The 27,218-nt window shown below is 30.4% G+C and overlaps 6 protein-coding genes across 6 annotated transcripts in view; 4 read left to right on the top strand and 2 right to left on the bottom strand.

The window, feature by feature from the left end:
• Positions 1-1,175: 1,175 nt before the first annotated feature.
• Positions 1,176-7,449, bottom strand: HELRODRAFT_188057 (hypothetical protein; the record flags this gene model as incomplete). Its single annotated transcript, XM_009011426.1, has 12 exons — positions 1,176-1,271; positions 2,626-2,801; positions 2,999-3,155; positions 3,956-4,060; positions 4,404-4,448; positions 4,682-4,753; positions 5,474-5,557; positions 6,014-6,120; positions 6,448-6,532; positions 6,833-6,997; positions 7,136-7,306; positions 7,402-7,449. The coding sequence occupies 12 exons, from the start codon at positions 7,447-7,449 to the stop codon at positions 1,176-1,178; spliced, it is 1,311 nt and encodes a 436-aa protein (XP_009009674.1).
• A 2,222-nt stretch (positions 7,450-9,671) lies between these two features.
• HELRODRAFT_62917 (hypothetical protein) lies at positions 9,672-11,431 on the top strand (the record flags this gene model as incomplete). The annotated part of the gene is made up of 5 exons (XM_009011425.1): positions 9,672-9,800; positions 10,005-10,210; positions 10,571-10,671; positions 10,863-10,981; positions 11,369-11,431. The coding sequence occupies 5 exons, from the start codon at positions 9,672-9,674 to the stop codon at positions 11,429-11,431; spliced, it is 618 nt and encodes a 205-aa protein (XP_009009673.1).
• Positions 11,432-12,073: 642 nt separating this feature from the next.
• HELRODRAFT_159545 (hypothetical protein) lies at positions 12,074-13,868 on the bottom strand (the record flags this gene model as incomplete). The annotated part of the gene is made up of 4 exons (XM_009011424.1): positions 12,074-12,583; positions 13,408-13,524; positions 13,580-13,710; positions 13,829-13,868. 4 exons carry the CDS (start codon positions 13,866-13,868, stop codon positions 12,074-12,076), a joined length of 798 nt encoding a protein of 265 aa, XP_009009672.1.
• A 1,395-nt stretch (positions 13,869-15,263) lies between these two features.
• Positions 15,264-17,929, top strand: HELRODRAFT_105641 (hypothetical protein; the record flags this gene model as incomplete). The annotated part of the gene is made up of 7 exons (XM_009011423.1): positions 15,264-15,705; positions 15,870-16,270; positions 16,498-16,643; positions 16,891-17,040; positions 17,102-17,220; positions 17,430-17,668; positions 17,837-17,929. 7 exons carry the CDS (start codon positions 15,264-15,266, stop codon positions 17,927-17,929), a joined length of 1,590 nt encoding a protein of 529 aa, XP_009009671.1.
• A 3,221-nt stretch (positions 17,930-21,150) lies between these two features.
• Positions 21,151-22,418, top strand: HELRODRAFT_159543 (hypothetical protein; the record flags this gene model as incomplete). The annotated part of the gene is made up of 2 exons (XM_009011422.1): positions 21,151-21,562; positions 22,321-22,418. 2 exons carry the CDS (start codon positions 21,151-21,153, stop codon positions 22,416-22,418), a joined length of 510 nt encoding a protein of 169 aa, XP_009009670.1.
• Positions 22,419-25,665: 3,247 nt separating this feature from the next.
• Positions 25,666-27,218, top strand: part of HELRODRAFT_188055 (hypothetical protein) — a gene marked incomplete at its 5' end in the record, with an annotated part of 16,785 nt that continues 15,232 nt past the window's right edge. The window contains 2 exons of the mRNA XM_009011421.1: positions 25,666-25,830; positions 26,752-26,925. Of these exons, the coding sequence (XP_009009669.1) occupies positions 25,666-25,830; positions 26,752-26,925 (339 nt within the window). The remainder of the gene's footprint in view (positions 25,831-26,751; positions 26,926-27,218) is intronic.

Raw genomic sequence — 27,218 nt, 5'->3', positions numbered from 1 at the left:
ATTCTGTGGCTTCAGTGAAAAGTTATTTTGTAAACTTGTGGTTATAACATATTTCGAAGAAAGAAAATAATGCAATATAAAATAATAGTCAACAGTTTTTTGCTACAAAAAGATCTTCTAATCTACAATAAATCAGTATTTTTTTAAACTAAGAGTCATCAAATTAAAGTAAGTCCACTTTCCAGAAGGAAACAAATAATTTACTATAAAATTGGGCAACAAGTTTCCGAAGAATTTTTTTTAAATTCACAAACTCATGTCTAGAGGGGCAAACCAGATAACTGAATTCTTATATTGCAAACACGAGAATTCCAGCAATATTAACCGGGAATGTTTTTTTCTATTCAAAATATACAATAACATTTTCATCGAGATAATGTTCTAAAATGAAAATAAAGTTCTAGAATTTATTTTTATTAAGAAAAATGTAGCCGTAATCATTCGTTTGATTTCATCTCAAATATAAGCCCTAAAATGGATAAAAAAAATAATAATTAACGCAGCTTTCCATCATTAATATCAATAATTCAGATGATCATTTAGCGTCCGTCACATCTGCTCAGCAATTACGACTAATTAATTTTTGGGTGATTTTTTTTTATTATCCATTTTACCAGAGAAAATTTTTGGAAGTTATCTTTATTGAACAAGCAAACCTGTTTTTATTCATTCACTCATCCATTTATTGATTTATTCATTTCTTCATTCGTTTGTTCGTCCATACATTCATTCACACATTCATTTATTCATTCATTTATTCACTTGTGATCTTATATAAAACCATAAATATTGAAATAAAAAAAATATATAACTTTCTTTGTGTGTTCCCGAATTAATATTTTTTTGATAGCCATTAGATAAAACTTACTATTTAAATTTATACCTTTTCATACTTCAATTTAATATTAATCATACAAAGCTTTATCACAGTGGTTAGCTGTATATAACAGAAAATTTTCAAAAATTTTCAAATATTTGTTTTACTTATTATTATTTAATATATTCAAATTAGTTAATAAACGTAATAATAAATGTTAATAAGATTTAATTTATTTATTTAACTTATTTTTATTTATTTATCAAATATTCAATTTTTAACATAAAGGGCATACTATAGCAATTTCTATTAGGTAATAATCCGCAACTTTTTCAATTTTTAACTCTCCTATTTTTTCTTATTTTCTTACTTCTTCACAGTTTTTCAACAATTTTTCTTCATTTTGCATGGCGTCATCCACACAGCACACAGGCAGGTATGACATATGTGACATCTAGTTGATTTGGTATAAAACAAGATTTATAAAGTTATCTTCTTCAATAATATAACCAGTAAAATTTATATTAAGTGTTACTAAATTGTTACTGGCTTTAATCATAAACTATACATTCCCGTTCTAATATATATCGATGTTATACTGAAACGTATATACTATATAGCATTATTACATTTTTCACAATCCCAAACAATTTTTATATCACATTTAACAATTCAATTTTAATTTATTTTAAATGATAATTAATTATAATGATAAAATAAGAATAAAATATTTTTTGATTTTAAATTGAAGTTTCATCATCAATAGCCACAAACTTCTTTTCTAACGAAGCTTGTTAACTGTAACACTCTTGAGTATTGCAACTTTTATGTGCGTTGTTAGTGTGTACGTGTTTGCTAACGTACGTGTGTGTATATGTTTGTCTGTTAATTTATGTGTGTGCGTGTGTGAGTGTCTTTTACATTACTATGTTATCTTGTTGTTGTTGTTTTTGTTGTAAGCTTCTGGCAATTATTTAGTTTTTATTAAATATTTTCGACTTCTTAAAGTTTTTAAAGAAAATTTTTCCAAAAAGAAAATAAAATGTCAACTGATTCAGATATTTTAAAATGTAAATAAAATAATTTATAAATAAAATATCTATGTATCATTGTTGTGGATAATTTTTTATCGTTGTTTACACGCAGTCATATATATAGAATTCTATATATATGCACGCCGCACAAGTTTGCAAATAAATTTTTTCCTCCACGCGTTCCATGTTTTAATAATCTAAACAAAAACTATGCGAGCATCATTCCAATTGAATGTTCATTCTTATTTTTACATTGATAAATGTTTTTTTTAAATGTTAAACTTGACGTTAATGTGATCTTATTTAATTCCATTTCCATCTGTTCAATGTTTCATCATCATTCGTTTTGGAAAAAAAAAGAAAAGAGAATTTTTTGTTTCTTTCCGATGTCTTTCGGTCTGGAATAATGATAAACCACAATCCTTCATTCCATTCATTCACTCGCTCACCTGTTTCAATTTTTTGTATGTCAATAAAACGTTTTAAAAAGTGTTCAGTGTAACAGAAATAAAATTAGAAGATAAAATATTAATGGTAATAATAACAAGTAAAATCTTCAAACCACACACCAGTCACAAAATTGGAAACACTCGGCCAATCAATAATGAACCAATCAACAAATAAGCAATCAATCAAGTAATCAGCCGACCATACAATCAAACAACCAATTAATTTATACTAATCAAGCAATCAACCTACTACAATCTACCGACAACTAATCAGATATCAACTATCTATTTAAAACCCGCACAACTTCATCAACATCGGCCTAACGAGAAACAAAACAGACATCGCATAAGCCATAAGCACATTCAGCGCCACATGATTAAATGTGGCCGCGCTTTGTCTGGGTAAAAGGGAATCGAAGTTAGCAACGATTTGAATGACTGTTGTCCACAGAATGACCGCTCTGTCCATCTCGTCTGCATTCAGAACGGATACGCTGTCTCCTGTTTCAAGTGTGAGTGCGTTGATAAAAATTATGAAGATATAAATGACAACGACAAACGGATAATATAAATCTAACAAATCATAATATAAATATAACAAAGATTATATTATATGATTTAAATAAAAATAACAATGGCGTGAATACTATTGAAATCAAGAAATATTCCCGTCATTAAAAATTTTACAAGCCTGAAACCTTTAGAATGATGGAAGTAGTAGTATTTGTCGTTATCAGAGAGGAGTTCCAGTCCTGGCACATCTTTCTCTTCAATCCATCTTTTCGTTCCGGAACTTTCACCTCCTGGTGTTATTTCTGTCATGTTCAAGTCGGTGAGATGTACACGCAGGATTTCCTATAAAATAGAATCGAGTGACGTGCACGTTTGTCTAAGTTGGTTGTACGTATGATTAATGAGTTTAGGTTGCGTGTTCGTCTGAGGTGTTTATGTTTCTTTTTAGAATTTTTTCTGTTAGTGCCATTTGGAATATTGACATTTTCAGTGAAATGTCTTGAATCAAATGTTATTTTAGGCATTTGTTATCGCTTTTGCTCACCTATTCCATATTAACTACCAGGAATTTAGGTTACAACTTCATATGCAAATGGTGTTATCCTACTTTTTTCATATAATGGACGAGTGTTTTATAACCTCTCAAACAAACAATCAAATTATTATATAAGTGTCATTAGGATAATGCATAGTTGATTTTAACAAATGATCGAATTCAGAAAAAATTTGATAACGTCATTTTAGGATAGGTTCGAAATCTATTAAGCTTTGTTAAACTTGGATCGGAACGTGGATTTGGATTCTAAGCTCATGCACAAATACTTGATTCAACAAATTTCTTATCAATGAAGATTTTTATTGTAGCCTATCGAATCAGAAACCAACGTAAATTGTATAAATAGAAACGAATTATGATTAAAATTCAAAAATTAACTGCCGATTTAATTTAATTAGGTTGTTTCAATGTAAAAGTAGAAATTTGGCATAAAATACTTCGCGATTTAAATCAGATGTTGATTAAGATTGGGTCAGTAATGTTATTGTCACCATTATAATTTAAAATTTTAACATTCTTATTATAATATAAATATTTCGAATTTCATAATTAGCACATAATTATGGCCATTATAATTATAATTAACCTGGAGTATATCTTTGGCCAGGCTACATCCAGTAAACCTAAGGCCTCTCGGATTAAAAACACCTTGGTCAGACTCCAGTATCATGGATAACTTGTCAGATATATCCTATAGCATTACAATTACCGATATAACTATTTCTTTTACTAATTATATGGATATTTCAATCAATAATGATAATTGTATCGTTGTAATATAAAGTAATTAACAGATTATAATAAAATTAATTAATTATGATTAATTTATTACAGTCAATATAGGATAATTAATTGATGATAATTTGATTAGGTTAACAGAAAGTGAAACGCCAAAACGCTGTGAAGTTAAATTTCCGGTGCCGCCTTCTTTCCAGCCACGTAAATGTACTACAGAAACTATATATCAATTTTTTACACTTTACAATGAACACCCTGATCCCATATATCTTTACGTATTACAACAGTTTACTAACGTGGTGCCGCTCGAAATAATCGTCACTCCCCAAAGACCCGCTTTCCTATGTGATTAAAAGAGAAAATATAGTTTAGTGGTAAGAGTTTGACCGGTTTTCCGTTGGTGTATTCAAGTGAATTGAAAAATATTATATTTATTACCCTGTGATTATGCTTGAAGTATGAATTTTTTTGTAAAACTTTAAAACGTTTGACATATTTTGATTAAATATTTTTATATGTTAATTATTATTTGACTATTAATTAATAGTAATAAAATAAAAAAATGAATTTCCACCTCGGCAGTCCAAAGAACGAGTCTAACAGTCCGCTTGGGCCTCAGGTCAAGTTCTTTCAAGACACGCAGGGCCTACCAAACCAGGGTTTGAAAAAAGGTTTCAAATTGTGTGTCATTTTTGTACTCTTTTTATGACAAATTAAAAATTTTTCTTTACTTTAGTGCAAGCCTGTTTTCAAATTATTTCGGCAAATATTGTGGTGAAGTATAATGGAAAAGTTTTAAGAAAATATGTTAAAGAACGCTTTTTCCAAAATTTAATGGCATCTAATTGCATATGAATCAAATGTACGGGAATAACTAATGAATATTGTAGCTTCATTTTCTGTAATTATGTAATTAACCAAAAAAAAGATTAATTTGACATCGAGTTTAGATAACACAAAGTTAAGTTTAATTTCTACGAATTGTGAAAAAAAGACTAGCTCGTCATACAATTAGAACGCAATAAAGATATCTAATCAATGATAAGATACATAAGAAGTATTTATTTAACTATCGTGTCTCACGTACACCTAGTCTCATGCTTTGGTGGGGTAAAAATAACTTTATGTTTTTAATTTTTCAGCCGAATATTTTATATTATGTTTCAATCAATCGATCAATCAATCAATAGCCCAATTTCTAAAAATTCAATTGAAATCAACCTAAAACCTGCAAAACAAATAATTACGAGGTACAAAAAATATATACTTTTAGTAACAACGGAATGGATGGAAAATTAGATAATAATATCATATATACATTAATAATAAACAGCAGAATGGAGGACACAGCGGGACACCAACCAACCTCCCAAGCAATCATGAATCCAGCACCATCGTCCAGAGCCCCATCATTGTTCCACGAATCCGTGTGACCTCCCACTATGACGTACTGTCATTTCAACAAATATATTAATAGAAATTATGAATTTTTTTTTAAATTTCTCAAAAAATTGTTTGTACGATTTTGTTTGCACTCTCATCGCTGACAAAAATTTACAAAACCATTTAAAAAAACTGCGATTTTTTGAACTGTTTTAAAATCATTAACACGTTACTTTCCAAATATCAATTACAAATATTAGCCACAGACTGAACGACCCACAATTTCAAACGAAATTTTCCACCGAGTGGCTTCTCAATCCGCTTAATACAGTACGATGTTTAGTTAACGCGGGAATAAACACCATGGCGTACTAATGACAAACGATGATGATGATGATGTCGACGATAATACCAGCTGTTATTTTTTGCACATGCTTGCATTGTGTTGATAAGTTTGCAATAGTCAATAGAGACAGTATCACATGACAGTATCATTATCATAGTATCATATTAATGCACCTACTTCGTCTGGTCTTTCAGTTCCTTTCATCTCGGCGATGATGTTTGATGATGTTTTGTTTTCTTTATTGGTTAGTGTTTCTATCGACAGGGTGATGTTCAGTGTCAACTCTTTTCAAATTGGTAAGAATTTGGGGATTTTGGAGAAATTAGAAAAAACATTATAAATTATTTTTCAAAATTTATTTAATATAAATTATTCAATTGTGTTCATTTTAATTTATTGTCGTTAAAAACGAAAGAGAATTTTGATTAAGTTGTTATTCTTTCATTGCTTAATAATAATTACAGAGGAGCTTAGAAAATTCTAAAATTGTTGAAAACGTTAGTTGAAGCGAATATATCTGAAAAATTTCAATTATTCAATAAAATTTTCACATCAAATGAATTTAAGTTAAGAGATGGCAGATACGTTGAAAGGGAAGAACACTCACTGACTTCTATCAAAAATACGTTGAAAGTATTCCGCATCTTCAACAGTTATACATGCGGCAGGTATTTTCGGTACACTGCTGTTGTACACCTTCAATTATTTATTTAAAATTTCAGTTTATGGCCGCAAATGTCTGTTTTTCAGAAAGTTTCAGTAAAATTTTACAAATATGTCGTTTTAAACTCAAACTTAGTAACCTAACTAAATTAACTGAGATTAATTGCTGGATTAGTAGGGAGTTTTACAAAATGTTGATTAAATGCTTTTTATCTGTAGTTAACAAAATATATTTTTAAATAAAGTCTATGGCATTTTTTTGAGAGCTTTTAAATTAATTTGAAAATTATTAATGTCGGTTATCAAAGATTAAATTCTTCAAAATATTCAAACCATCTGTCCGGAGTGTACGCTGTAGATGGAGAATGGTGTTGGGCTTCTGATGAGGACAGCAGCAGCTTCATATTTAGCTGCCCTGGATGCTCCGTGCTTCACGTACTCGTTCGATTGTGTATAATTTATCCAGGGCTGGTTGTAAACTACCAGTTTGCCTTTCAGCTTTCAATTTTGACAAATGTTTCTTTAGTATCAAGCGTCAAAATTAAAACTTGATTCCTTTAATGAAATTCTTAAAAAACTTTAATACATATCATGTTATATATGCCGTTTTTACGTTATAAAAATTTTACAGATTACTTCTTTTTTGCGTTTATCGAGTTCTTTAAATGACTTGACGACGACGACACTATACCAGCGAGGTCCACCGCTTGACACCGACGGTCTCAACGCCGATAACTCTACGACCTTGTTGCGCTTGTCAAATGTTTGTACCGTTGCCTCCGCTTTCAAAATTAACCAGGGAATAATCTGATAATGTAAGAAAGAGAAGGAAAAATACAAATTTTTAAAATAAATCACATTAACATTTTATTCCATTAAAAAAAAGTTAAATGTAGCTTTACCGTAAGGTTCTCCGTGGAAACTAAATCAAATTCATCCTTCTCCTTCATTTCTCGAACTATGTGGTCTTTAAATTAAATATCATTCACAATTGTTAAAAACCTCTGCGATGAACCCTTTATTCACGTAATCTATTTAACTGTAAATTCGTCTACCAACATGAGACAATAAAGATATTAATAAAAGTTAAAAAAAACTAATACATCGTTATTCGTGAATATCAGAACAACATATTATGATTTGATAGATAAAACTTATTTATTTAAAATTAATTCGAACTAATCAAAGTTTCCAGGTTTTTTGAATTTTCCATTCTTGCGCCATACTCATCAACCATGTAGGACAATCTTTTGTAAGACGAATGCTTGCCGGCGCCCTTAAGAACGTGGTTCTTTATTTGGAATATGTTATCTGAGTGTTTTGTTATTTCGTCATTATTCACCATCATAATTTGACATCATTCTATATAGTGTTTTTTAAAATCTTCATTAATTCAATTCTAGTTTATACTATTTTAACATTCGTGCGTGTTACTAATTTACTTTTTTGATCATTGATCTGATTAATCCAGTCAGATGTCAGACAGAAAGATACTTCGATGATCAGAAAGATTGAAAACAATCTCTTCAAGAAATTTTTTGAAGACATTTTTTTTACATCTGCCACATGCAAACAAGCGAAAATTAATTCAACGGCGTCAAAAATTAGTTGAAATAAACTACTTGAACCTTTCACTATGTGTTGAGTTTTTTTTTATCAAAATAATTGAAAACTGTCAGATAAAACTTTCAAGCATGTTGTCAGTTCAATTGCAGTCAATAATAATCTATTGAAAAATTATAGTTAGAAGAATCTAAAAGTAAAATGCTTCCATCAAAACGCATATTGACTGACCATAACATATTTACTTCATTTTATGTTAAATGTTTCCGTGTTAACGTTTGCATAAGATTGTTTAGTTTTCAATTTATATCTATGGTCTAATGGTTAAGGTCGCTTAGTGCTGTTTCGCAGTAACCGGGTTCGAACATGTCAAAAAGATCCTCGCCTATCATATACTTCGTGTGAGGTGCGTCGTTTAGCACGTATTGATTTACGATGTCTGTGCGCTTTGTTGAATCCTCTGAACTTTGGAAAAGTGTAATTGACCTTTAAACCTTTTTTTTAACCTTTAAAATGGCTCTCCGCATGTCAAAATAAAGTAGGATGACTTCATATTAACTGTTGCTGTTTATTATTATTGCTATCACTAAATATGCCGTACCGTGCAATAAAATTAAAATGCATTAAATGCCTTAAAGTTTCGAATTAAATTATTCATTGATTCACATCGTTAAATATGACAAAGTGTTTTAAGTAGACACAAAAATGGTTTAGAAATTTCAAAAAGATTTCAATCTTTATTAAATTAAATTTTTTAAATCCGTTAAATCATTTTCAAAAGAAACTTTTGCTATAAATGAGTATTATTTTTCTTATATTTTATATACGTAGGCTTCCGGATTATATATATATATAGGATATAACATAATATAATATATAAATATAATGTCACATTCTCTATATATGGCCACAGGTGACATACAAGTTTATGAATATTGAATTCATCGTTTTATCGAGGAGTTTTATATATTGGATACAATAATACATATTGTCTATATGGGTGCATTTAATATGTGGGTTTATTTATGGAATTCTAATTAAGAATTGACCGACCCATCGTATCTCCCCCATTTCATACTTTAGCGGAGACGCGATGACGTCACGCATCCATTCTGATTGATGCGGGGAACCTCTAGCGGGTGTAGTTTGCAGCGTAAAAATACATTATGACGTAATTGCTCTCAGGTAAACGTCAAACTCAATTTCCTATGTGTATGTAATTCAATGTAAGATTTCCTGTTAGATAAATTTCATGAACATTTTTGCATATAAATTCACTTTTAAACTTATGTAAAATATAATAAACTAGTAAAATTTTGTAGAATTCACCAATTTAATCGAGATTAACATAGTGCAACTTTAAAATTTTAAAAGATAATATTTTAAATTAACTTTGAACAGCATGTCAACCGGTAACTTAGCAACGATTGGTGGATACAGCATGTGCGCGTTGCCATGGTCATCGGTACATTTGTTTATGCAGTGTTGGATTTGTACGAACGTCCTCTTATTACGACCAATTAAAAATAAAATAAATGAAAATCAGGTGGTTAAATTGTATTATTTGACCATGAATAATGCTTTTAATAACGATGACGTTTTTGACATGATGAAAGACATTGAAAATGAAGAAGGAATAACAATTGAAAAAACATTAGCAATTATTAAGCCAGATGCTTTCGAAAAAGAATACGAAATTTTGGATACAATCTTAAGAAATGGATTTTTTGTTTTAAATGTTAGAAGTATTGTTTTAGATTTTGTTGAATAATAATAAATTAATAGTTTGGTTGATCGATAAACATTTGATTTTTAATTGATAAACCACAAAATTAAAAAAAATTAAGTTTATTCATTTGTAATTTAGTAGTATAATGAAGTTTTAAAGTAATGTTATTTATTAAAATTTAAATTAAACAAATTTATTTACCACAATTTAAAGAAAATGAAAATACATTTGAGTCCAGAGCAGGCAAGTGAATTTTATGAAGAGCATTATAACAAAAGCTTCTTTTCACGTCTCATTCATTACATAAGCAGTGGCTACATAATTGTATTAGTATTGGGCAAGCAAAATGCAGTGCTTGATTGGAGAAACTTGATTGGTCCCACTGATTCTGAAAAGGCCAGAGAAAGCCATCCACACAGGTTAGCCATCTAACTTTTGTTTAATTACTTATGATGATACAAATCCAGATGAATCTTAGAAGTATGATTGTTTTGATGTTGTAAAAGTAAGGTACTGCTATTGAGGTGACCCTTATTCAATTGCAAAAAGATCTCTGGAAAATATTAAAAAGAGAGCTGTAATAAATAAATAATGCATTGTTTTTTAACCAACGAAGTAAATCAAATGATAACCATGATTAAAATTGAACCATTAATATGTTTTTATCTGCCTTTCTCCATTTATTTCCTTGTAGAAGTTGTTGAAAAAGACTGTTTAGCACCACTGAAATAGTTTTTTACAAATATAGCTGATCCAAAAATTTAATTAATTTCATTCAGCCTTAGAGCATTGTATGGAAAAGATAAAGAAGTCAACGCATTTCATGGAAGTGACAGCCTAGAAAGTGCTAAGAGAGAAATTAAATTCTTTTTTCCAAATTGTTAGTCCTCAGAAAATTTGCTATTATTAATTGGCTAATCAATAAAAGCATTAGGTACTTCAATAATAACTTTCAACAATTGAACTAATATAAAAAAATCAGTAGAAAATTAATGTCAATCATTAAAACCAATAAATATCTTATTAATTCGATTCATTTTTCAATTTTTCTTTTCACCAATATGTTGACAGTGGTTGAAGAACCAGTTGCTTTAGAGAATGATGCGAGGTATTTCATGCAAAAGTATGTTAATCCTACATTGCTGAAAGGCTTAACAGCTTTGTGTCACAAAAAGCCTGAAAATCCAGTGGTATACACAACTTCTTGTGACTTTTTCAACTGTGTTGAACATAGAATCTTGTCATAATGTTATTATCTAATGAAATGAATTATTATTATTATTATTATTATTAATATATTGCATAGCTTCACGGGCGCTTGGATAATTAATGACATATATAGCTGACTTGTATATATGACTTGAATAATTTGGTAAATTAAACTTTTTTAGGGGGAATATCGCAGGTTGATTTCTACTAATAATAATTAGTTACATCATATAATCTAATTTGATTTTAATGTTAATCTAATATTGGCAAATATGAATTAACTACTTATTTAATTTATTTAACAAGTTATTGTTTGATAATGCAAAAACTGAATTGGTTGACGATTTTTATTAATTTGCAAAACTTAGGTATGGTTGGCAGATTGGCTGACAAACAACAACCCTAACAAACCAAGAATTCAAGAAGCATAAAACAAATGAATGACATGTAAAAAAAGAAATATGTTGAACATTAAGAAATATTAAAAAATATAACATTATTTTTTCCATGTAAAATATATCGTACCTACCTACATCTTTCACAATTTACAAGAACATATTACATCAAAAAAAAATTAAATTGAAAATGTAATCTGCAATGTGAGTTTGCATATTTATTTAGGCACCTGAACAAAATTCTAACAATTGTATACAATATCACAAATTAAAAAAGTACATAAAAATTGTATGTGTGTTTGCGTATAATATAAATCATCTAAAAATTGTCTAAAATAGAGTGCATCTAATTGCAAATTGATAACGGATTAAAATTCATTTGAACAGTCTTACTAGTACGGTACTAGACAAGTTTATGTAAAAAAAAATTCAAGTAACATTTCATAATGTTATATTATTACATTATATTCCCACTTTTGTAATACAGTTTTATATAATTTGCATTTTGCATTATTTTCTTCCGTTCTCTATCAATTTATTCACGTTGGTCTTATTAGTTAGACATGATCAGAATTTGATTTTTATGAGAGTAAGAAAAAGCAAAAAAAACCGATGCAATAACAAACTAAATTAAATTACTCATTGAGATTAACAACATTCATCGATCAGGCGGTCTCTTCATCGCGTAGCTCCATCGCATCTTGTCATGTGATTTGCAAAAGCCTCTCTGTCCTCGAAGGGGAACTGACACAAGGGGCATTTGTAACTGGAATCCCCGTCTCTACATTCTGATTCGTGAGCTACAGTGTGATTTGTGGAGGAATGTGTGCTTTTACAAGAAGGAGGTTCTTTGAAATTGTTATCGTTATTGACGTTATTATTATTATTGTACGTGTTATTACCGCCTGATAGATGTCCAGGATCGTTTAAAGTTGGGAAGGTTTTTGAATGAAGATGCGATGATGCGGAAAACGACGATGATGACGACGATGGTTGAGACATTTGGCTGGATAATAATGGTGGCAATGGAGGTGGTTGCGACTTTTGGCTGAATAATAGTGGTGATGATGAAGATGACGACGTTGATGATGTTTTGCTGGATGTACTCCTTGGCGTAGCATTGCATTGTGATTGCAATCTGACTATACTCTTTTTTAACTTCTGGATCTCTTCTACATATATCTTCAACTATTCCCATTGGTTTGTTAATGAAGTTAATTTATTTTTAAAATTTGTTGTTGTGAGTCATATTATACAATTAAACAGTTCAAAAACCTGTAATTTTTGAGCCTCAAACTCGGACTTTTTTTCACTATCCATCTTTTTGTCCCACAATTTTTTATAATTATATAATTGTAATAATATAATTATATAATTTTATAATTATATAATTATAATAATATAATTTTTTATAATTATATTAAAAGATTTTTCAACTACAACCCATTACAACTCACTTCACTCAGATGTTTTAGCATGCTTTCATTCTCTTCATTTAAACGGGACAACTTTATATCATTTTCGATCTAAATCAATAAATGAATATAATGCAGCTGACTGAATCACATTGCAAGAAAATTTTGAAAGAGGTCACAAACGCACATTTTGCTTTTGTATCCTATCTGCGAGTTCAGCTAATTCATCAAATCTTACCCGAAATTCACAGAGTAATTTTCTTTAAAGTAAAAATTTATGATAAAATATACAAAACTATTTAATACAAACGATAAAAAATTGGAAAGGTAATACTGACGATTCATCATTTAACTGTCCTTCAGTCAACACTAGTCTGAAGAAAAATAAACGGATATAGATTCTAAAAATAACTGAAATATTGGACTAATGATAAATTTTTAGATCAAACAAAACAATGATCAGAGGCAAATTTGTATTTACTTTGCTTCAAGCGATTCATTGCTACATTTTAATTCTGTTACCTGTTTTTCTAGCTGTGAATTCTTAAAAAAAAAACGATAAATGATAAAAGAAAAAACTGAAAATGACTTACTTACTTCATCAATTTTGACAGTTAGTTGATCTTGCAACTGATTAATTTGTGCCTTCATATTGTTGGATATTTTGGAATGTAAACAAGATATATTGGATACCTGTTTTTCTAGCTGTGAATTCTTAAAAAAAAAAACGATAAATGATAAAAGAAAAAACTGAAAATGACTTACTTACTTCATCAATTTTGACAGTTAGTTGATCTTGCAACTGATTAATTTGTGCCTTCATATTGTTGGATATTTCTTGCTTCTTTTCCACATGTTTGCATAGCTTCTCAAGTTGTTCATTAGAAGCATTCAATAATTCTGCAGATATTTAACACATAATAATAAGAAAATATCTACATTCACCTAAACCAAAAAATTAACAAGAAAAAACTACTAAACATTTAATTTGACTATTAAAGGAACAGTTTTACAAAACCTTTTAATTTTTCATTTTCTTTCAACATTGTTTCACTCATCTCAGGCTGATAAAAACAACTGAAAAAGAATTTAATACCATACAATGCAATTTGTTGTGCGATGAATTAGATTTGTCTTTTATTTTTATGAACTTGTCTTTTATTTATCAAAATCTGTGGAATAAAAGCATTATTTATTCAAACAGCAAAAAATTGAATTGTATGTACAGCAAAGCAAACTAGAGTTTTAAACAAGATAAAAATGCTGTTTAGATTTAAAAGAAATTGATTAATGAAGAAAAGTTGTAGTAATTGTTGTAAATGTCATGTAAAAACATTTTAATGCTTTCATCATTATTTTTATTTTACGATAAACAATGCTTATTTAAGTTTTCATCTATATTATAATATAAAATAACTAATACTAAATCAAAGGGATTATTAAAAATTTAAAATTAAAATAGAAAAAGTATTCTTTTTTACAACAAATGATTAAAATAACTTAACATCTGACGCGTGATTATAATAAATAAGACTTGTCTTAAGTGAACACTTAATAGTAGTTTTGCTACAACTCTAGCCCTGAAAATTTTGAAATAACCACAAAGCTAACACAACTTTAAATAACTTTTTCTAGCCCCTTACTTATAGTTTCGGTTTGCTCTTGCTTGAGTGACAACTTACTAGAAGTTAGTAAATAAATAATAATAAGTGATATGTATTATCATTATTAAGTATAATAATAATTATTTATTATTATTTATAGTTTATATAGATATATGATATAGCAGTAGCACACTGGCAAAACACAAACATCGACCGCATGACACTTGAAATCTTGAATTGATCGAAGAAGTTTCAATTTAATCAATTCTAAATTTTAACTTAATAATCTAACTATTAATTAAATAAATAAATAAATTAGTAAGAACGTGAGTCTCCACACTTTCCCACTAACTAACAAAGCACAAGCAACTAACTGATAATTTCATATTTCATTTTATCCTGAATTATTGTATCAGGTGTCGTATTTTAAATCTTCAAGCTCAGCTAAGACAAAATAGTATTGGGGAAATACCAAATTTCTACCATGGATATATCCATGATTTCTACTAATTACATTCAATTTGACATTTTGCAAATTTTTTTTTAACTGTTATAATATAAAAGCTGTAAAATTATTTTAAAATTAATTTAAAACATTATAAATGCTATAACTATTTTCATTGATTCATTTATTCCAAATAATCACGAAAAAATGGAACCATAGTAAATATTTTAATATTAGGCGCTACAAAATTTGTAATTGTTGTTAATGAGAACATGCAATACATTAATTTAAAAATTCACTTGCAGACTGATTTGTTAAAATTGATGGCGTATCTTTTTGAGACAAATGCAAGTTAGGACAATTATGTACCGGCCTGAGTTTTAATTCTTTAAAAGTTCTCCATTATGACACTTGCTGCTCCCCTGACTTCCAAGGTAGAAGTGTTCATCAAACAACAGTGGTCCCAGGCCACAATTCAGTTAGGCAAAGAAAGTTTGACTTTGTCGCTGGATGATCCGTGCTACGGGGAAGGTAGTACCGCCAATGGATCATGGGATAGAAATGCTTGTGATCCTCATCCCCCACCTGAATTAACTGGCCACAAAAGGGTTGTAAAGCTGCAAAAGGAAGACTCAAATGGTTTGGGAATAAGTATAAAAGGCGGTCGAGAAAATAAAATGCCCATTCTGATTTCAAAAATTTTCAAAAATATGGCAGCCGATAAAAGTAAACAGTTGTATGTTGGTGATGCCATTTTATCTGTAAATGGAGAGGACCTGAGGGATGCCAGACATGATGATGCAGTCAGAGCCCTTAAGAAAGCCGGAAGAATGGTTGAACTTGAAGGTATTCCAAGTTTTGTTTAACTGGTTATTTGGATTATAATGATACATGTAATAAATGGATATGTGTGCTGGATGGGTAGAATGAATAAGTAAATGTATAAATTTTGATCTGTGTTAATTAACTAATTGATGAGTTATGCTTTGTTGTATTATTTTCAACTACAGTTAAATTTCTCTGGGAGGTAATTCCATATTTCAGGAAATCATCAGTTCTGAGTGAGTTAGGTTGGGGAAGTTTGAAATCAACATCCTCTAAATGTTCATTGACAGCGGGCAAACAAACAGCAGACATATCCAAGTCCATTCCTCTCATGATGTCCTACTGCAGGCTCTGCATCAGCATTCCAAGGGGTCTCGAGTTGCTTTCACCTGATCTGAAATGTTCTTTGACTTTTCGATTCCCTGACGATCCGACCACATTCACATGGCTCAATGCCCTTCACTCCTGTATACAATCTTCAAATGTGGAAGCTGTAACAGAGGCCAATAAAATTTTAAGGTCAACCTCTACAAATCCATCTGGAGATATCGTTCAAATCAGACACTTAGGATGGCTCACTGAACAAGTTATTTCTTTTAGATATTATTTCATTGGAGTTGTTTCAAAATTTTTTTATAAAATTATCCATAATCTTCAAATTATTGAAAAATTAAAACATTATTATTTTTTTTTAATTTTTTGTTCTGTTCATTCAATTTTAATGACAAACGGTAACTGGTAAATGAACAAATAAATAAATGAATAAATAATTAAATAAATAAATGAATTAATAAGTAAATTAATGGATTCAAGGTGAACCAGAATGTAGCACTATCATCTGCATGGAAGCCAATATTTGTTGCAATAACAGAGAAAGATATTTTGTTTTACGAGGCAGCTCCCACCAGCCAAGAGGAATGGTCCAATCCATTTCTCAGTTACTCCATTCTCACAACCAGGTTCAATCATTTGTTGACTTTGTTTTTAAGAAATGTTTAAATGATATAGTCCAAACTTTTCAATTATCATTCATTTCATTATTTTTAGTCTTAATTCTCAAATTAAATTTTCCTAAATATAGTTCTATAATCAAGTTTCAGTGAAAAGTGCATTTGTTTTTAGCTAATTTAAAATGAAAATGTATTATTAAGCATATCTTTGAATTTTTGTCAATTGTAGAATAATTAAACTTAACAAAATGTACAGGTTGGTGCACATAAACAGCTCAGCATTTCAACAGCAACAGTTCCAACAACTACATCAACATTACCAACATCTGCAGCAGCAACAACAACAACAACTACCACAACTTGTCTTTATAGATCAATTTTATTTTGGGCTTAGATCTGGCACAAGGTAAGTTCAATGATGAAATGATGAAGATGTAAATGAAAATAGTCTTGAAACAACGCCACAGGTATGGAATAGAAGAGCACATATTTCGAGTTGAGGTGCAGAATGACCTTTCAAACTGGTCAATGGCTCTTGTGCAGGGCTCATGTTCAGCTGTTGAACTGGTTAAAGAATTAAGCACTGGTTATTTGGCTCTTACATTTTCTTATTAATTCACTTATGAAATATGAAATGTGTTCAACTTTGTTCTTTTATGTGTTTTTTAACATGTCATGGCATACTGATCTTTTAAAATTTAGTTTTTTTAATTTAATGGCTAGACCAAAAGTTAAATGAACAAATAAACAAACAAACAACGAAAACGTCAATGAAACATTTCTACTTGCATGAAGCTGTGTTATGGAACAACATGCCCTGTCGTCTGGTCCTACATTACGAGAATGGCTTCACATTGCTGGGTACATCTCCCTCACAGTTGCCATCCTCCCCATCAGCAGTTTCCATGAACAACCCGAATCCAGAGGCTCTCACCATGAAGTTGTTATGGCACTACCCATTTGACAGGCTGGTCTCAACTGACGATGATGGCGTTCGACTGCTCATGCTCACTTTCTCTGATGACAGGACTGTTGTTCGTTTCATTCATTTTCATATCTTCTAAGTTTTTATTTCTTGAAAATTTGTATCTGTTACCTATTCAATTTATGTATTCTTATTTCATTTGTTCACTCCTAAATGATATACTTATCTTCGTTCATTATCTACTTCCATGAATGTTTCACATCTTGAAACACTGCAGGAATTAGATTTGGATTTGAATCCGAAGCCACTTGTCTTCATCCTCCATAGTTTCCTTGCAGCCAAGATCTCTCGTCTCGGCCTCGTTTCTTGACCACCTTGTTTTGAGGCTGAAAGTTCTTTTTATTATTCATTTATTTACTTGTTGACTGACGTATCAAGAATTTATTTTGAATTGTGTATAGAGTGTGGCACCTGCCAAATAGCAGCATAATATTGTGATGATGGCTGTCTGGTCATAGATTGTGTGAACGTGAAGTTGGTAGTTAATGCAAATTTAAAAGTTTTTTTGAATCAAAGTTTATCCATTGATACATTTGCCACAGAAGTAATTATTTGTCATCTTCTGCTATTTTGTTTTAATCCATTTTGTTTGTTTTACTTTTTTTTTATTCATTTATCAATTGTTTTGACATCTTTGTTTTTCAATTGCAAGTAATTATTTTGTTATTTTTTGCTTCTTGTTTTATTTTTTTCATTGTTTGGATATTTGTAAGTTTATGTATATATATATATATATATATATATATATATATATTTATATATATATATATATATATATTTTAATTTTCACCATAATTTTTCTGTTTTTTTTTTTGTTTCCAAGCAAACATTTCCAAGCAAACATTTCCAAGCTTGTATAATATTGAGTGGAAGCTGACTGCGTATGAGCTAGGCTAGGTCAATGTCCTCTGTACAGTTTATATTTTTACGATCAGATAAGTAGATGATAGTCTTCCAAGTATTCATTAATGTTCTTACCATCGGATGTTTTTACTTTCTGTAGTAAAAAATTGAATTCTTTTTAACATAGGCACTGGAATTTTTAGTTATTTGAATCAAGTAAACGAAAATTTTCTCCTTTGTGAATAATCGTAATGTTTCGAGTTTTGTTCAATGTGGTGTTCGATATGTCTTATTAAAGTTGCTTCAATTGGAAATCGAAAATCTTTTTAAATATTTATATTATTATATCGCAATGTTTTCAATAACTCACCTAGTGTCAGCGTTACACACATACACCACACACACACACAAACACACAGACACGCAAATATTTTTCGTTAATTTTATTTTTGAATTAATTCAAGGCAGTTGTTGTTAGTTGTCAGACAATGTGATAGGCATGTTTTAATTTTTGTAAAATATCGGAGTGATCACACGATTTGACCGTGAATGTGAAATTTTTTTAAAATTTATTTTAATTTTTCAGTTTGCTAAAATTTTTTTTTTATTTCAAGTTTCATGTTTTATTTTCATCACCGTTGAATTTTCAAATTATCGCACGTTTAGCCACACGTGAAGTAATAAAATGTTGTTTCTAGTTCACGTTAAGCGTGCTACTCTCAGTAACGTTTCCCTTCAGTTCCAGCTTTTGTAAGAACAATATTTTATCAACTTATAAAATATTTTAAATCAAATTTTTTTCTCAAGTTGTTTTTTTCAATCTTTCGGACTGTTGTTGTTGTTTTTTTAACATTAGTATTAGCAATAATTGTTATGATTAATTTATTGATTACATTTAATGTTGATACAATTTTTTCATTTATTTTATATTTTAATTCCTCAAAATTTGTTTCATTTTGAGATTTTTTTATGAATAAGATAACACCCTAGTCAAGAATTCTGTCTATGTTGTATATTTTTTCTACTAGTCAATTTGAGAATTTGATTTTATATAGGAAGATTCTTTTTTTATAAAATACCTCGTTTCAATTTTAAATACCGATCTATTTTCAAAATTAAGGACGGATTTTAATTTTGATGGTTCGTCATTTTCTGTGCAGCAATTTGTTTTATATAATGAGATCAAGTTAGTCTGTTTCTACAGGGTAATAATATCCATTGAGAATATATGCCCTTCATGATTAACGTCTGCTTTTGTTGGAGTTGTATTGTATTGTATGCGCGGCATTCACTCTTTTGAAGACCTTATAAATTTTTGTTAATTAATCTTTAATTGATTATAATTAATTAGTTTAACTTTTCATTATCTCATGGTCGATTGGTGTCATTTCCCTTTGGAAAACTCAAGTTTTTGTTGAGTGTTTTTACATGTTTCTTTTATTTTTCATACAGTAACTGTAAATTAAAATTGCATTATTATTATTAATTCCCAGTTTATTGACGTCACCAATGTTTGATGGTTTATCACATAAATATCACAGCTCAAGGTTAACATCATTTGTCCACTAAATATTTGCCACATTTTTTCATTTTTTGAATAATCCAGTTACAACAATTTTTCACGCAATAATTGTTAAGAATCTTATTCAAGCGCAAAACGAAAGAGCTTTAATTCTATACATTAGACATGACCCATTGTTATTATGCTTATCTTATTTGTTTGACCATTATTTTAAGGTTTACTTCAACTGTCTTTTAATCAAAACACAATAAAATGAAATAAAAATTTAACGTCAAAATTGAGATTAACAAACATAATTTCACAAAATTATTATCTCTTTGTTTTAGATTAAATTTGATTTATTCGTCCAGTTCGTAATAAAACTTCGCTTTCTCCTCTTCAAAAGTTGACAAATTGGACTCCAATGCTTCGTCGCCCCGCCAACGCCGTAACACATGCATTCCTTGCCAGGATCCTTCTGTCCGAAACAGTAGCGTGGTGAAGTTGTAGCAACGCACCTACCTCCTCCAGCACCCTTGCAAACTCTGCAGTAACTGTCACAAGTGCCCAGAAATTTGCCGCTCAGATCACTTTCCTTCGGCGAAGAACACCTGGCTATGTCGTCCAGACAACTGCTCATCGACGTCGCCAGCAGCGAGATAAATGTCAAAGTTATCATCAAGAACATCGTCCCAACTTTTTGAATATTTACGCACAGAATTTCAGTTGAAGAACGTCGGTGTTTACACGTCGTGACGTAATTTCGGTCGATTGTTTACACGTGTGACGTGATTTTTTGTCGTTTAATTTCAAAAAACGATCGTAGATAAATTAATTAATTTGAGTTCAAATTTGAGCGAATTTTTAAAGGTTCAAAGCATTTCACATCGGTGATGTATTAATTAAAACCATTTCCAACTTATCGTGCGATCTGATGCATATGATTAGGATGCTAATATGCATATTCAAGACAATTCATCCGGGCTCCGTACTAAACATTACTTTCCACCAATCACAGCTCTTTCATTTTCTGAATATTATACTCGATGCTCAACTTCTCACCAAGTTGCAGCAACTGTGTGCGTGCATGCACACGCTGTCGATATTTCAATTAATAAATATTCTATTTAATTCTAAATTATGAAATAAAGGATAAAAAATTAAGAAATTAATTTTTAGTTTTCAAAATGATGTCGACGTATTTTAAAATATTATCAATTTTAACGCTCCTTATCATTAATCGTTCACTTGTACATGGATTAGCGGAAGGAAGCCGAAATCTCTGCTACAAAAACAACAGACCCGTCAGCTGCACGCCAGGATTCGTAAATGCCGCATCGGAATTACCAGTGATCGTTACAAATACTTGCGGTGAGGAGGAACCGGAACCTTACTGTGTGGTGTCTGAAAGTAATTTGGCCGAATCCGGATCGGAAACGAATTGTTACGAGTGTGACGCTAGCATTCCTGAGAAAAGTCATCCTGCAAAATATTTAACGGATATTCAAAAAGATGGCGCGAAATCTACCTGGTGGCAGTCGTCCACTATGATGAAAAGAATGCAGTACCCAAACAGCGTCAATTTGACGATTCACTTAGGTAGGTGAGGCTTGATGACGTAATGAGTTTATGTACACGCAACATTTTCCGTTATGTTTTTTTTTAGTTTTTATGGCTTATGCTGATGGTGCTTTTGATCGAATGTGATTATTTATCGCTAATATAATTAAATATTACTTCAATTCTTTTTATACACTTATTTTGAATTATGCAATATAATACATTTAGTTAACCAACTCGTATTACTTCGATTTGACGTTTTTAAATAGTTTTTGTCTTGAAAAATTCAAAGTAAGCATAAATTGCAAAATTTTGAAAGTTGTAAGACCTTCAAATTGGGAGAGATCTATGTGGATTTTTGTTTTACTGTGAATTAAAAAGAACATATTTGCTCAACTTTGTCAATAGTTTGCGATATCTTTCAACGTTTAATCTAGAAAAAAACTGAATGTTTTGTTGCTAAGCGTTTTTTTATCATGTAAGTCAATACCATTGTTGCGATTTTTTGCAATCAATTTCATCACAACGATGTATTATTTTATTTCGAATTCATATGCCGTCGTTTTTTCATGCAAGATTTAAAAGAATTTTAAAACTAAACGAAGCATATGGACGAGAGAAAAACAACTTTGCACACACACACACACACACACACACACACACACACACACACACACACACTCACACACACTCACACACACAACACATAGACAAGTACACTAATATATATAAACACGTGCAACGCATGTGTGCATTTTATAAACCACACAAAGACCAACTGCGTGCACACACATCAGCACACTCTTCATCTCTGGTTTCATATTCCCACAAATTCATCCATCCACCGCTATCTCCAGATAACTTGTATGAGGTACGAGATGCCTGCCTCCTATAACATACAATACACGTACCAAACATATACATTATAGTATACATCTATTTATATACACTTTCACACGCGCGCGCGCACACACGTACAAACGCGCGCACACATAAAGTATTATTACATTGTATCACTATCTCCACCAACAACCTAAAGTTTTATGAGTCATAAAATTAAAGTCTTGTCGCTGGTTGAATGAACGAAGGAATAAAATGAATGAGTAAAATGAGTGACTTTACCCTTTTGTGTTTTCCCAATAGATTGTATGCACTCACGCACGCACGCACGCACACTATTACACACACATACATATCATTACTTATTGCACGGGACAGCACAAACAAATACAAATAGAAAAAGTAACCGTAGTATACTGTTGTTGTGTTTAGTTAAAATATGTAGTAGTTGGTGCAGTGAAGGTTTGTCTGTTACTAATTTGTGTACAGTGTAAGAGTATATTGTATCAGTTCCATGATATCAATATATATATATATATATATATATATATATATATATATATATATATATACATACATACATACAACACAAGTGTACGTGAACTTGGGTGTAGGATGAATAGCTATTTTTATAAATACAGTTGAAATAAGATTTTAAACAAATTTTTAAAAGTAAAAATAAACGAATTACCAAATTAGTTAATTTTTCTCAAATGAGTAGAGTGCTAAAATTATTTTTTGGCCATTTAACTTATTTCGCTGGTTATGTTATTTATTTTCAACGGCAATTTTGTAGTCTAAAGATTGGAAAAATTTTCTAATGGATGTTTGTAATTTCAGATGTGGATCCATGTTCGTCTCTTATAAGCTTTCCGATTGAGATAAATATAGTAGACCTTACTTATTAGATGGGATAGTTTATAAAAGAACATGCATATTTTTTGAACAAATTATTTCCGCAATTTTATGTTAAAGGGAAATGGAAAAATATGGATGATGTCAACCCAACGAGTGAATATTTCATTCAAATGAGTCTCGTCTGTAGTACGGCTCTGAAGATGAAGACGCGGAGCTCGGTTTGTAGTTGTGAAAAAGTGCATCGAACAATATACTCAAATGAAACAATATACTATTAATTTGTAACTAAAAAAGTTAGAAAAAATTTAATGAGCTGTTTGTTATTGTACATTTAACAAGCACGAATGTATGCAAGAAGCTTGCCGAGAGGAGCGAATCTAGCTTCTTTTTAATAAATTATAATAATATATATAAATTATAGATGAATAAAAATGTTAGGAATATATACAGTCGTAAAAATATGATTGCGTGTGTGTGCTGTTGGACCGCACAATTCTTAACAGCTCTTCGTTGTTTAACGTTAAGTCGTATAGTCAAAACTGGTTTTCTATATTTTATTCGATTTCAAAATAAAATATATAGCAAACCATATATATATATATGTGTAGTGAACGAATCGTTTGTTATTTTCTTACAACATAAGAAATCTCGCAACAGTGTACATAAATAACTTTTCTTTCAAACGTTTTTTAACGCCCATTGTCTATATAAAAAGGATATGAGCGAAGTAATATCACTAGTAGAAGTTTGCACGCAACACACAATAACTTGTGAATGAATGCATGAATGAATGAATGAACTAATGAACGAACGAACGAATTTGGTTTGTTTATCTTTCAATTTTCCAACGTTTCTTTCTTTCCTATTTTATTTCCGAACAATATTTTAATGAACAAGGTTTTGAACATAGGAGGTTTATTTGTGAGATGTGTGAAAACGTTTTACAGGTAGTACGTGTTAGCTCGTTATGGGTAAGATTTAATTCAACATTTCAAATGAAAATTTAGTTACAGCACTTACACAGATAGCAAAAATTGTGAATTATTTATTTTAATAAAATTTATTTTACAAAACATAAAAACATCGAACTTGGAAGGTGTATGGACGAATTACTCTACAATGGTATTTTTGTAGGACTAACATTTTGTAGCACTATTGCTGCACGTTACGCAGCGCTGGTTTTGAAACACATCTTAAAGCTTATGAAAAATTGAGATGTAATACGGGAAGTAGGAAGAAGGTTTGGAGATAAGATCCATAGGAAGCAATTGTGGACACGGCAAAAATGTGACTGAAATATAAATATTAACATAATGATAATTTGATGGTCTTAATTCAGTGCTTTCCAGTTTAAATATAATGGAAATTAAACATTCAGGAAAGCACCAAATGTTTAACTTAAATATGCAAGTGTTAATTTTAAACATAAATTTTATGGAAATGTTTTATTTATCGTTGTTTCATTTTTTAATTTACGTTAGATCATTAATTATTATAGATTTTAATTTATTTTTAACATGTTCTCTATTATCTTCCGCTTATTTTTCTCTGTTAACTCAGTTGTTCATATGTATTCTTAATTATTTAATTACATCGTCATATTCGTTCATTTCATTTATTTGTTCATTCAGTTGTTCGCATTTTCTATCTGTAACTTGACTTGTAAGATTTAGTACAAGTTATAATAATATTTGCAGCTAACTCATCAAATTATGACAGCTAATTCACGTGCTTGCTGATTGGGCGCGGCTTGAAAAGCATTTTTCCATAATCATGTCATTACCAACATATTCTTTCATCACTGACTTTGCTTAATTATATCGTTGCTTCTTTTTTTGGCTACTTTTGTTTTTTAATATTTGTAATGTTGATTTTACTTTTTTTTCTTTTAAAATGGAACAATACGTTGAACCAATTATTTAGTTATTTATTCAAAAACATGATGCAAAACTAATTGTGCAACATGCATTCATTCAGGCAAAACATTCGAGATAACATACATCAAAATATTCTTCTTCTCGAGTCGTCCTGAAAGTTTTGCTATCTACAAGAAGGTGTCACCTGATGCAGACTGGGAACCCTTCCAATATTACAGGTTACATCACAAAATTGCAAATAATATATTCTATTGTGTTCTTATTTTGCTTTACAAGTCTAGGCGCCCAATGAAACAATACTTAACATTTACTTTTATTTCGTTGCAGCATTTCAACAGTTTATGAGCTGGTAAAAATCAAGCAATCACCAAAATTCGACCCTTCATCGGCCAAGCAATCATCCTCATAATTTTAATCAAAATAATTTTAAATAAAAAGACATTAATCAATTCATTTGCTACTTGTCAATCAAACCAGCTAAATAATTTTTAAAAATGTAACACACACAATACAATGTAACCAGAGACATCCATTAATTTCAGTTCATCGTGCGAAGCCCGCTTTAACATGCCGGCCGTCCGCACAGCTCCGCTGAACAACCCCAGCCAAGTGTTGTGCAGCGAAGATGAAAGCGACATCAGCCCGCTCACTGACGCTTCCGTCGTCTTCACAACTCTCTCCAAAAGGATGCGACCCAAGAAGATTCCATTCGATGAACTGCCCGCTCTTTATGTTAGTCCTGGTTTTGGTTGATTGTTCTTGAAAATTGTAGGAACATTGAATTTATGTTTTATCAAAATTGTGTCTAACATTTTTTGGCTGCCTTAGTAACATTAAGATTAATAACCACGCTGCCAGCAATATAACAGTGAATTTTTTTTTAAATAAAAAGGCACCAAACGATTTTGCATTATCATTTGTTACTTTTTTTACAGTACATTACATTTACAATAGATTACGGTATTAACTTTTTATTTTGTTATTTTAGTAGCATCAGCTGTTGTAGTAAAAAATACACGTTAAAATATTGTGTATAGTTAAATGAACAACAATTTTAACGTCAGTTTGTTGAGAGTTGTAGTTGTTTGCAGTAGACCAACATACATAGCTGTGCTGGAGCTGGAGTGAATCAGATATGTTTAACGTATCATGTTACATTGTGTGAAGATGCTTGAAAAAGAAAACAAACAATAAAAATAATTTATAATAAACGCTAGTAAGCTTTCATCTCAAATAATGATGAAAAAAATTAATTTTTTCAATAGATTAAATAATTAAAGTAAGATATGTGCGTATACGTGCTGGTATAGTTACAGGTTTTAGTGTAGATGTAGACAAACAAGTACAAAAACTCATGACTCACAGGCGCGTTAGACATAGACACACAGATTCATAGACACGTAGACTTCTCTGCTTTGCTCTATAGTATATCGTGTTGAGATTGAAGAAAATTGCTCGTTTGTATCGTCACATTGTCATGTATTTATCAAAAAACGATTTCAATTATCTACAGAATTAGTACCCGAATATCCTATATACACAAACGAAATCACAAACAAATAACAACAATACCCAATAACAAGCAAACTCATACACAGGCACACGCGCACATTGATACACACACATACACACAAACAACACATGACACAACAGGAATTCACAACGGCTTCTGACATCATGATCTCCCTGATCAAGATGAACACCTGGGGAGATGAGGCCTTCGACGAGCCGAGAGCTCAGGCTCAATACTTCTACGCCATCAAGGAAATTAACGTTGGAGGAAGGTTAATACTTATGGGCATTCGCTGGGTTTCATCGGGTTCAGTGGTGTTTTTTTTCTTAATTTTTGTTTCAGTACCCATATAAATTTTTGTAGTATGATAAATCTCTTTGGTACTGGTCATTTTAGTAGTAGGAGTAACTGTTTCCAAATCAGGTTCAACGTCGCTTAATAAGAAATCGCAAATTTATTTCTAAGCGTTCGGTTGCAATTCAAACGTAGAGCTAATTCTTGAAAATGTATAAGTTTGATATATGCGCCTATTTAAATTGAAATATAAACATTTGAAAATCGCTAATTAATCTTTTTGTATTATTATTAGCATTATTATTATTATTTT

The sequence above is a fragment of the Helobdella robusta genome (genome assembly GCF_000326865.2).
Source record: "Helobdella robusta unplaced genomic scaffold HELROscaffold_1, whole genome shotgun sequence".
NCBI classification, from domain to species: Eukaryota; Metazoa; Annelida; class Clitellata; order Rhynchobdellida; family Glossiphoniidae; genus Helobdella; species Helobdella robusta.
The sequence above is the reverse complement of the archived record's forward strand: the minus strand, read 5'-3'. Positions and strand labels throughout refer to the sequence as shown.